The following is a 12,286-nucleotide window of genomic DNA, read 5'->3' on the forward strand; positions in this document are numbered from 1 at the left end:
ACATAGTGTTCAGCTTGACTTCTCTAGCTATTGTATTATTTTACTGTCGTCCACTGTAGTGAGGTTAGACATTTGAGGGTATATTTCTAGAAGTTGTAAAGGTTGTGAGCCTATTTCCGTATTGCAGATATTTGTATTTGAGATTATCAAGTATTTCAGTTTATCTACTCAGATCTTGACTATGTCTTTATGGTTGTGGATATGAGATATTTATGTGATATTATCATTTCATCAAGTATTCCTCGTATGTCTTTTACCTGTTTTGTACTACACCAGTTAGTTGACTGCTACCTAGATATGATGTTAATTGTGGATGGTGAAACATGTTATTGCACGTGTAGGTGCATACATAGCAGGTTTGACATCCTAGGTTTCACCTCGGACTGCAGCCTTGTGTGAACCCAGGGGCGTCACAGGTGGCAAGCTCGTTTGAAGAATATTTCATCGAGTACGTTCCGCGTCTCCAAAATACATACGCAGACGCATTGGCGGCATTGTCGGTATCTCTGGCTCAGCCTCCCGAAACAGAACAATTAATCATAGTGAGAACTCACCAACTTATCGTCCCTATCTACGATTCGGTTGTCAAAGAAGCGTTTCCCTATTATTGATTATGTCTTACACGGTATCTTACCAGAAGACGTAAAAGAAAGGGATTCGATTCGGCGGAGAGCACCGAGATTTTACTACAACGCTGAATCACAAATGTTATACCGACGGTCGTACGACGGTCTATTACTCCGTTGTCTATCCAATAAGGAAGCAGAACAAGCACTCAAAGAGGCACATGAGGGTACGTGCGGTGCACATCAACCCGGTCCGAAACTCTGTGACCGACTTAGGAGAATTGAATATTATTGGCCGACTATGGTAAAGGATGCGGTTGACTACGCCCGACGATGTCAAGCGTGTCAACTACATACAAATTATATGCACATACCTCCTGAACATCTACATCCTTCGGCGACATCGTGGCCGTTCGAGACATGGGGAATGGATATCGTGGGTCCTATTTTTCCGCCTTCGGTCAAAGGGGACCGTTTTATTCTAGCAATCACCGATTACTTCTCGAAATGGGCAGAAGCAGTTCCACTTCGAGAGGTGAAGACGGGTGATGTGATCAAATTTATCAAACACCATATCATATATCGATACGGTGTTCCGAGGCGAATAGTGCATGATAATGGACCTCAATTCGTCAGCAACGCATTCATCAAGTTCTGCAGTAAATTCGGGATTAAAGACGTTTCATCGACTGCTTATAATCCTACAGCTAACGGATTGGCCGAAGCTTTTAACAAGACTATCATCAAAATTCTGGCAAAATTGGTGAAAACCAATAAACGAGATTGGGATGACAAACTCGGCGAAGCCCTATGGGCTTATCGTACCACAGTCCGTACGCCAACCGGAACCACCCCGTATGCCTTAACATATGGGTGTGAAGCTGTCCTCCCATTAGAAATACAGATTCCTTCCCTCCGTATCGCTCTCACAACGGGTATGACGACGGAAGAACATCATCAAAAACGTCTCGAGGAATTAGAGATGTTAGATGAGAAACGCTTGGAAGCTCAACAACAGATCGAGTTTTATCAAGCTAGAATTTCCCGGGCTTTTGACAAAAAGGTCCGACAACGAAGTTTTAAAGAAGGAGATTTGGTCCTCGCCATCCGAAGACCTATGATTCTCACTTCTAAGAAGAAAGGCAAATTTGAATCTAAATAGGAAGGACCGTTCGTGATAGAGACAGTCTATTCAAACGGTGCTTATCGCCTGATTACTCAGGATGGCAACAAATTGATGATGTCAATAAATGGGAAGTTCCTGAAAAAGTATTATCCATAATACGTTCAGGATAACATATGTAAAACGGAAAGTTCCTAGAGAATCCTGTATAGGATATTTCAGGATAACCCAATATCAGTTGATTATTCTAAATGAAGACTGATCATGTGAGTAATCTATTCTTAATTGTTATAAAAATGATTAAGATCTCCTTACTACCTTTGTTGAGATGAGATTCAATGATAGTTAATCTTTCCTCACAAAACCCTGTCACGTGATCATGGAAGAGGAGATTCGATGATTTGTAATCTCACGCCATGAAACCCTCATTGATCGGATCAACCAATAGTCATCAGTCCGTATCAGTCAACAAATTATTTTGTGTCAAATTCTTATGTTTGAAATCAAAATTTCCCACCGAGTAGTTTGTGCAAATCAACGAACTCATTGTTATTTGCACCCTACTCCAATTCTTCACCCGGTCAAACCTTTAAATAGTTAGGACCAGAACCAAAATCCCCTCTTGATTCCTTCAATGAACGAGAGGTCCACAAACTAAACGATCAAACCTTCCTACAGTTAGGATCGTCTCAAAACTTCCACTTGGTCAAACCTTACTACAGTTAGGACCACAACCAAAATCTCCTTTCGATTTATTTTGCGAACGAAAGGTTCACTTTTGAATTGAGTAATCAAACCTTATGACAGTTAGGATTATTCAAACCAATCTAGATTCTCCAAGTGAAGATCCCACTTCGAGTTTCCTTTGCACCAGGAGATAGAATATAAAATTCTTCCTCTCCGATTTTGGGTTTATCTCTACTAACAAACAAGAGACCAGGAGATAGAATATAAAATTCTTCCTCTCCGATGTTGGGTTTATCTCTACCAACAAACAAGAGACCAGGAGATAGAATATAAAATTCTTCCTCTCCGGTTTTGGGTTTATCTCTACCAACAAACAAGAGACTAGGAGATAGAATATAAAATTCTTCCTCTCCGATTTCGGGTTCGTTGTCCTATATAGGAAACACAACCTATTCACACTTTAAAATCCATGTCGTTCACACATAGGGGATGTTATCTCTATCCCTTATTAGAGATAAGCCTACATCTAACACATGTAGCCTACATATTCAACATTGTAGTTTAAAGTCTAAAAGAGTTTAATTCTTTTAGCCCAACGTTATATGTGAAACGGACCTAGATAATTCACATACTAGCCCGATTCAAAAGGTAATCGGTAAAGGCATATCAAATCCGTTGACGGCTGAGGATTTGTCAAAAATCCTATAAGTATTATGGTTATTTATTCTAAAACAAGAATGAGTAATCATAATAAAACCTCAATGAGCAAAAGGATTCAATATATTGACCAAAAGTGTTCAAACAAAACTACAAAAAAAATATATGCCCTCCAATTACAAGAGTTTATATTGACGAATCTGATCTTCAAGCTGCGAAAGCTCTGACGCACGAGCCTGTTCAAGCTCATTTGCCAATTTAACTTTGAAGGCTTCTTCGTCAACATTCTGAAGTTCGGCGACTTCCCGCTCCTTTTCAGCAAGTATCTCATCCTGAGTATTCAGTTGCTGAAACAGGTCTTCTTCAGCTTGAGTTACTTTTATCAACTCAGACTCCAGGATTTCACGAGCATCCTTGGCATTTACAAGTTGCTCTTCTAAGCGGGCTATCTCCGCTTGGTTCGACTCTAAGTCATGGCGCAGATTAACCTTGGCGTGTGTTTTCTTGCCAACACTCACCCTAAGTTGAGTATTGTGGGCTCTTAGCTTTTGGAGTTTGAGATTAGCTGATTTTTTAGAATCATGCCACGCTTGTAACTTGGAGTCCATACGAGAAGCAATATAGGAAGGTACGCTTTCGGTTCGAAGACCCTTCAGAAGTTCAACATGTTGCTTCAAGTCGACCATATAAGCGTTGATCGAATCGGCTAACTCGTTATATCCTTCCTCTCTGATCCCTGATATATAACGGTCAAGAGGTCTCTTAAAATTCTCAAAGTGCGATCCTTTGGAGAGAATACGATCGACCATAGAATTCAAAAAGGAGATGAAGCCGTGGAGATTAGAGCAAATGCCAGCCTTATCAGGATCCTCGTCTGTTAACAAAGCTTGAATGCGATTTGATAATGTTGAGGAAGGAGCTGATATGAAGACAAATATGTTAGTACAAAATATATGCGTGCATGCATAACGATGAGTGGAAGCATACCAAGTTGAACAGAAGAGCCTTCAGCACGATCTTGTTCACCCAATGGGGATAGTTCGGCCTCCTGAGCAGCCAAAGTCGGTTCAGGAATGGCAGCTTTTGACGCACTAGCTACGTCAAAAGATTTTTTAATCTCAACCTCAGAGAACTTTGGGTCTAAGTTGAGAGGCTCCTTGGGAGAATATTCTGCAAACAATAGAATCGCAATGAGCATGATGGAATAGTAATCAGAAATTTGAAACAAATGACGAGTTAAACTCACCAGCTCCAGACACAACATCGGCTGACGCACCAACTTCTTCAGTTGATCTCGCTTTTGTTGCGACCGGACTAATCTGGGGAGTGACGGTCACTTCTATCATCATGGGGTCTATAGGAGTAGAAGGTTGAGGTTCAAGAACTGATGATTGCAAATCAACCTCAGTTCCTGCCCATGGCACGAGTTCACTACCCTCCGGTCGATCAGACGTTCCAGTGATTATGGTAGTATCAGCTCCAGCAGCTGGTCCTATAATTCAAACACTTATATGATTAATCAAGTTAAAATATATATGTATGCATATGTGGAGTTTACAGAACCAAAGTCTTACTCTCAGAAGGACCTGCTTCTGTTGAACCGACTCCAACGTTGGATTCTGTGGCCACACCAGGAGTTTTCCCCGATAATAAATTGGAGATATACTGATGGTCGCTTTCAGAGAGATCGAAATCGAGGTGATGCTCATTGAATTCCTCGACCTCTGTTGCATGCGTGGCCTCTCCTCCAATAGATTCTTTCATTATGGCATCTACAGAACGTGTTGAATCGTAAATGACACGTAAATTTAAACGAACAGAACGTGTTGAATCGTAAATGACACGTAAATTTAAACGAATTTGCTCAAAAAGACGATTAACGTTATTTTTGTTGACCGAGACGGATTCGAGAGCTCCACTACTTGTACCCACTTCTTTTAGCTTGACTAAAAGGAGACAAAGTGCACTGGTCATTAAAGGAGGCACACGGTCTGACTCATTCATTTCTCGGATTTCTCTTCCGAGTGGAGAAAGATCAGTACCTGTATCCGCAGCCGATGGATCAATATCAGGAGTTGGTAGAACATCAGCTGGTCCTTCTTTCAAAGCATCCTGCATTTGTTGGACGAAGCTGGTCTCCTCAGTTTCCATACCTCCGGGAGAAGCAGCATCAGCTGGAAATTCTCCTTCTTCTCGACTCCCTGCAAAAGTTGAGCATGAAATGAGTTCGAGCGTTAAAAAGCGTGAAAGCAATAAAAACGAATTGTTACCTTGTTCTTCTGAAGAAGCGCTACGGGCAGAAGTTTCCTCTAAAGTGGGGAGATGAACACGTGGTTTAGAAACGGCTTTCTTCTGTCTCTTCAGTGGACGTACTTCAAAACCTTCATGATGACATTTTGTGCGTAATTCAGTTCCAGGAGGAATCTGAGTTTGAGCCTGAGTGGAAGATTGAGATCTTTGCCTACGAGTAAGAGGCACTGTATCCTCTTCATCCTCTTCGTCTCCACTGAGAACGTCTACCGTCATCCTATTAGGATAGGTCATGATGACTCTCTCTCTCCATTTTTTTGGAGCAGCTTGTGGTTGGGCCGGAGCGATGGAAGGTCTTACAAATCCTCTCTCGAAGAAAGAGTCGGGGAGACCTGCTGCTCCCTCAGAACTTGAATCAGTCTCGTCCGCCCCTTCAGAAGTTTTGGTCGCATCACTATCAAACTCTTCTTCACTATCCGTTGGGCGGGCTGGTTCCTTTCCTTTTCTCGAGGATTCAGCAGCTTCTTTTCCTCGAGTTGACACCATAGTCTCCTCACGAGTCGCCTCTGTCACTGGCCGCGGAGCTGCCTCTTCCTCTGAGTCCGATACTCTCCCACATCGAGTGACGATATTAGCGGCAATCAACCACTTACAAAAGATGAAGGTCATCCGTAGAGGCGGCGCCTCTAAAGGGAGATCGAATTCAACATTTGTGCAGCCGGCAATACTCCAAAACCAATCTCTCGCCCCGTCAATAAGTCCACCTCGAAAGCTAAGGTGATGATTCGGGTTGCCGATATAAATTTGGTCATAGCCGAATTGACGGGCAAATCGACATGGAAGATAGGGCTCAATGTGGCAAACGTCCCTTACCCTGAACAACAGATATCCAGGTCGGATATTCATCAGCCATCTGAAACATCCGACATCTAGAACAGTACGGTTCTGCCTCGGGTCTTCAGCATCCAATAAAGTTGTGTTGTAAGTGCCGGAGAACCGAGGGAAGCAAGGGAAGAATTTCCAACACTTATGAATTTTGAACTGCCTCGTTATGTCCGGCCATCGATGGTTGATCCATTTGCAACCCTCAAGGGTCTGTAAAAGAGGAAGACTAGGATCCACCGTCTCAGGAGCTTCCATTAAATCTGGCCGGTGCAGAACCAACCATGTCATCAAATAAGTGTAGGGTAATTCTAGTTTCGGAACAGATATACTGGCAGAGGGTTTCTTTTTCTCTTGCGTGAATGCGGAAACTAACTGCCGTAACCCACTGTGAATAGCCGCCACCATAGCAGGAAGCAAGGATAATCTGCGACCTGTGGCTAACTGGACGGCTGGATACAACACTTCCATTGGCATAGCGTCGGATGACTGGTGAGGAACTACACATCTCTTCAACCATATGGCCAGAAAGCCAGCCAGCAGAGTAGTGGGGCGAATCGGAACACTAGCTTGCCACAGATAAGGGCGGAATTTAGTTCCGTGCGAAAACCCATCTTCTGAATGAGAAGTGTAAGATTGTGCGTTTGTTTTCTCCAACAGCCGATTGATGTCACCCGGGCTCAAAGGAGATAATCCACGTACCTCTTTCGATCGATCCTCCAGGTTCTTGAATAGATAATCGGCGAATTGCTTTAAGCTGACCTGGGGAGATTTCTTCCTAGCTTTGGTATCCATCTCAGCCATAGCTATATGATAATGACAAGTCAGCTCCCATAAAGTCTCATGGGTCACAGATGACCGATCCTTCATCTTATTAAGCTGACTGGTGGTTGGGAAGAACTCTTGATATGGAACATCGCCTATGGGCAAGCCAGACACCTTCATCATTTCATGCAATGGTAACCTGAGCTCCCCGTTCTTGGTGAAGAATGTATTAGTGTCAGGATTATAGATCTCGAACAAACGGAGGAAATGACCTACACTAATTTGCAGACCATGCATGCTGGCACGGATCGGGACTTCCAACCCTAGTTCTGCTAACTCTTGCCCCCAACGGTTCAACACATATCAAGTCATTCTGGTCCACCACCATTTATCCCCATAATAATGGACCCATCCATAACATCTGAAACTCTCGTGGGGTAATTTCTTCTTCATTGCAGCCAAACGATTCTTCACGGTGTTGGCCTGCGCTGTCTTTTCATTCTGAGGTATATTGTCTTGGCCTAAGACACCCGGATGAAGCCCTCGTATAGAAGCTCTTTCACTGGAACCTGGAGTAGCCTCTTTCCCGATGAAACCACAATGAATACGTTCGTGGTTTTCGGTTAACCTCCAGAACATTTCACGTCCAACCGATAAATTCCTAAACTTTAACAGTGAATGCTCTCGAGGGATAAAAGGCAAGTAAAGGAATGACGAACCATCCTCGTGTAACCACTGTGCAGGCTTGCAGAAAGCAATCTCTGGATCTTTTACCGAATCACCAAACAAGAAATCTGGTTTCCTTATGCATTGATTCGAGTCTTGCTCTGAAATCAAGGTTGCATCTGTGATTAACCGTCGTAGAACACGACAACTACCTCGCTGGATCAACTCTCTAGCCTCTTCACTATAGTCAAATTTGAACCGGGAAGATGATTTAATTAACGGGAGCCCCTCATAATAAGAGTGGGTAGCGCTACTCTGACCCGTAACCGCATCAGCAATAAAGACAGTAGAAGGAAATTGGACTGATAAAGAAAACATACACATAAATTGTGTAAGAATAGTCCTAAAATTTTAGAGAAAGCGGCATATCTTACTCCATAAGATATAGTTGTTATTTCATAACAGGTGTGACGATTTTCCATCTACCACATGTATAAAGAAAATATGTGTTACTATGCACAGGCATTATAACGGCATACAAAAATCTTTCAATACATGTGGGATGATATGAAATCGCCCCTGTGTATTATGAAGTGTGTTTTGTCCAAGCAAAACAAACACTTTTAAGCGTCGATCCCCTCGAAGGAGGATACCGGCTCTTCTCGAAGGTATCTCAAAGGATACAAACGAGGATCTGCATGCAAATACAGGTGCATATATATGAAATTGACAAAATACAATATTTAAATTTGCGAAAGGGTGAAAGAGATATACCCCTGTGTGAAGCCGCAGCAGGCGACAGGGGCAGCCTCCTCAGGGCTCTGAACAGTCGGACGACCTCGAGTTCCCCGAGCTCTACGCGGCGACATGATGAAAACACGAGCTACATTGAAACCCAAGGGGAAAGTTAGGGTTTTGAATGAGAAATTGAACAAAATATCACAAAATCTGGTTGAAACAGTGCATGCAAACGTGAAGGAGAAGAAAATCAAGATTTGAAAGAGAAGAGGGTCAACGAACCTTTGAAATCCGAGTTGATTATCCCCAAACAAAGGTACCACCCAAGTCAGCAGCAAAGAGGAGAAGAAGCAAAAGAAAACTGGTGGAAAATCGTTAAGAAATCGCCAAGAATCGCTCTGAAATCGACGTGAAAAACCCTAAAAAAGCCCAAGTCCGACTTATATACCCACTGTCTCGCTGAGCGAGACAGCAAACTCTGTCTCGCTAAGCGAGACAGCATAATCCGTCTCGCTGAGTGAGACAGCAAACACTGTCTCACAGTGTGAGACAGCAAACACGGTATCGCACAAATGCAATACAGAGTGATACTCCAATGGGTACACGAGTCTAAACTGTATTCCTACCCTCAACAGGAAGTTTCTGGAGAATATTAATCTGAATATTCTTAAGGATAACCTGACAAACTTTCGAGAGACAAACGAGCATCAATCTGGAAATACCAACTTCAATTCAAGGTCTCAACAACGGTCGAGCGATAAACGCAGTGTCGGAGAAGTATTAGCTATTCTACAAAGAATTGAATAGACTAATGGATGAAGAGATCAAGAGCTGAAGCCATGTTACAGATTCTTCTACACTATCTACTCAACCAAGCATTGAAGGGATCGTAAGTAAAATTTATCTTATCTAAAATATCCCAGACTCTTCTATAAAAGAATACGTCTGGAAATACTTTGGAGGGGATATCTGTAGGCGTCAAAAAATGCTAATAGATATCCCAAACATAGAGAAGATCACTCAAAAAAATCATAAGAATTGATCTCATACTGTTTTTGGAAAATCAAGACAGGTATGAACTGTCTCGCCAGCGAGACAGACTTTGTTGTCTCGCCAGCGAGACAGACTTTGCTATCTCGCCAGCGAGAAAGTGTTGAAATGGTCAAAAACCACCTCGATAACTGCCCTACACGTGTCCATTAACTGCCAAGGGACGTGGGAAACATCTTGGGCGAAAATCACGTGAATAACTACCAAAATAACGGAGTTTAAAACGTGGGAAGGCAGTTAAAAATGAAAACTGCCAGAATATTCCACTTCCGAGACAGCATTTACTGTCTCGCGGGCCGAGACAGCAAACACTGTCTCCCCGGCGGAGACAGTAAACACTGTCTCGCGGCCATAACGTGTTGCTTTGTTTGAGTTTTGTGCAGTTATTACCCCAGAGGCTATAAATACCCCCCTAGGGTCATTTCTAAGGAGGATCGAGCATATTTTCGAGCAATCCAGAGCAGAGAGAGCAGATTTGAGTTTTCGTGCAACTCCTTGAAATTGAGCTTTGACTTGATTTTAAGAAGAATGACTATCTTACTTTGATAAGATATCGTTTCAAATTCTCACTTCGATAAACGAAGTCAGAATCAGTAAACCCCCTTCACGATCTATGATTCGGCGGTCCACGAACCAAAGCGTTCCCGGCACAGGCAAAGTCCCACAAAAACAAGAATCGATAGACGATTTTTGTGTTATTTTCTCAAGAGTTGTAATTTTGGCTTTGTTGTGTAGAAAAGGTCTTATAAAAAGACTATTTCTTTGAATTTGTTATAATCAGATGAAGATATAATGAATTCCTCAACAGAACCAACTTTTGCTGAAAACAAACATTACTAACTCCAATGTTACGATGTCGAGCATCTATAGTCCAACGGTGTACAATATATAAACTGGGCAATGAACAACATTGTCTGTTGAACATTAGAGTGTACAATATATGTTTGCATAAAACACCACTATTCTCAAACATACCACAACTGCAACTATACTGTAATTCTCTACATTCATCATAAGTAACAAACCTCCACTTTTCATTGCTTTCATCTAAGTCACCAACTCGCCATAAAACAGAATTTTCTTCTTTGGCCACCTCTTGAAGGCTAAGAACACCACACCCTTTGATCTCATTCTGAAATACATGAAACATAGTGCGGGTATAACTACTTCCAGCTTGTCTTTCAATTGGATGCCCAAGGTGAAACTGTGGTTTTGTATTAAGAGTTCTAAAATCTCCATGTGCTTCACTCAATCGTCGATGTGTCACGACCTTTTCATATTGAGTTACTAATTCTTTTAACTGTGTTTGTGAATTCACATATCCATCAAATAATGAGTTGATGCTTTCACTCATTTGGGTTGATCTCATTCCTGCAAAAAAAATACCTTTTAAGAAGCATGACACCCAATGGTCTCGATACATGTACATAGTTTGCAGCCATCCATCTTCTTCTTCTATTATCTTAAACTTCTCCTTCATCTCGAGCCAATGCAAATTAAAGTTCTCAATGTTACCACTATTACACCACAAGTCCCAATATTTTTAAATTCTTCACCATAAACATAATTCAAAGTATGCAAATGATCGGCAATATGTCGCTGCAGATGCCAATAACAATAACGATGCCTTGTGTTTGGAAAGACTTTATGAATGGCATTACACATTGCTCGGTCTTGGTCTGTGATGATAGCACCCGGTTCAATTCCATGCATGCAGTTTAACCATTCCTGAAACAACCAAACAAATGTTTCTTCTTGTTCATCAGCTAGCAATGCGCAACCAAATAAAGTAGATTGCCTATGATGATTCACCCCAGTAAATGGTGCAAATGGAAGACTAAACTTGTTGGTTTTATAAGTCACATCAAACACAATAACATCATTAAACTTCAAATAAGTTGCTCTTGATTTTCCATCTGCCCAAAAAACACTTCTCATTTGTCCAGTACAATCTACTTCCAGTGCAAAATAAAAATATGCATCATTAGCCATCTTTCTTTAAAAATATTGGATAACAGATATACATTCATTACCAATATTATTGTGCCTTTGAGTTTTCATATAGTCAATGCACTGTTGTGGTGTCACTGATTCATCTTCTCTTCCACTTGTAGCGTTAATAACACGAGAAATAATGGAAGGAGTAATACCTTCTTCTTGCAAACATTGAATCATTTTTTTACACCTTTTACTTCTATGAAATTGTTGATGTGACCTGTGCATCTTTGCTTTATCTGGACTACTGAGCATGTGGTTTGTATGATCTTCAGTAAAACCTATAACTTTCCATGTTTTATCCTCCATTAATTTTATTCTCATAATTGCTTTACAGCCAACTCTAGTCTCTCGCCGATGATTAATATTTTTTCCTATATCTCTCTTGTCTTTATTAGATCTGTAACATTCTTTGTCACAAACAAAATTTCTATTCAACACTTCTTTATCTTTCTAAGAGTAATTCACTGAGCTTTTTCTGATTCCAAATCTCATCATCAATGCATACGAGTTATAATAGTCATAGGCCTCCTCATGACTATTAAACTTCATTCCTAAACACGGTTTTTCACCAATTTGCATTTGACTAGCATTTCTACATTCAAATGTATTATCATCATTAAACTTCATGCTACTTATCTCCTCCATTCTGAAATAAAGATAATTGTTCAAAAATATATAATGTAACTCAATGTTACTAATTGTTCAAAATTATATAAAGATAAATGTTACTCAATGTACCTTCAAAAGAGGAGAGCACGACTGGGGAGGGCACGGTTTCGCCGGCTAGGGAGGCCGCGAGAGATGGGGGAGCACCCGAGCAAAGATCCGTTGGGTCGGAGCGTAGAAATTGCGGATCTGGTTCGAGCAGAGGTGGGGGAGCGCCTGGAGATGTTTGATTGCTGTC

At 41.5% G+C, this 12,286-nt stretch overlaps 1 protein-coding gene across 1 annotated transcript; it reads right to left on the reverse strand.

The window, feature by feature from the left end:
• Window positions 1-7,293: 7,293 nt before the first annotated feature.
• LOC109828450 (protein FAR-RED IMPAIRED RESPONSE 1-like) lies at window positions 7,294-11,376 on the reverse strand. Its single transcript, XM_020395444.1, has 4 exons — window positions 10,911-11,376; window positions 10,360-10,755; window positions 7,809-7,958; window positions 7,294-7,691 (listed from the first exon to the last, which is right to left on the reverse strand). The coding sequence occupies exons 1-4, from the start codon at window positions 11,374-11,376 to the stop codon at window positions 7,294-7,296; spliced, it is 1,410 nt and encodes a 469-aa protein (XP_020251033.1).
• Window positions 11,377-12,286: the final 910 nt, after the last annotated feature.

This window comes from Asparagus officinalis, unplaced genomic scaffold, assembly GCF_001876935.1.
Source record: "Asparagus officinalis unplaced genomic scaffold, Aspof.V1 AsparagusV1_Un1491, whole genome shotgun sequence".
Taxonomy (NCBI): Eukaryota; Viridiplantae; Streptophyta; class Magnoliopsida; order Asparagales; family Asparagaceae; genus Asparagus; species Asparagus officinalis.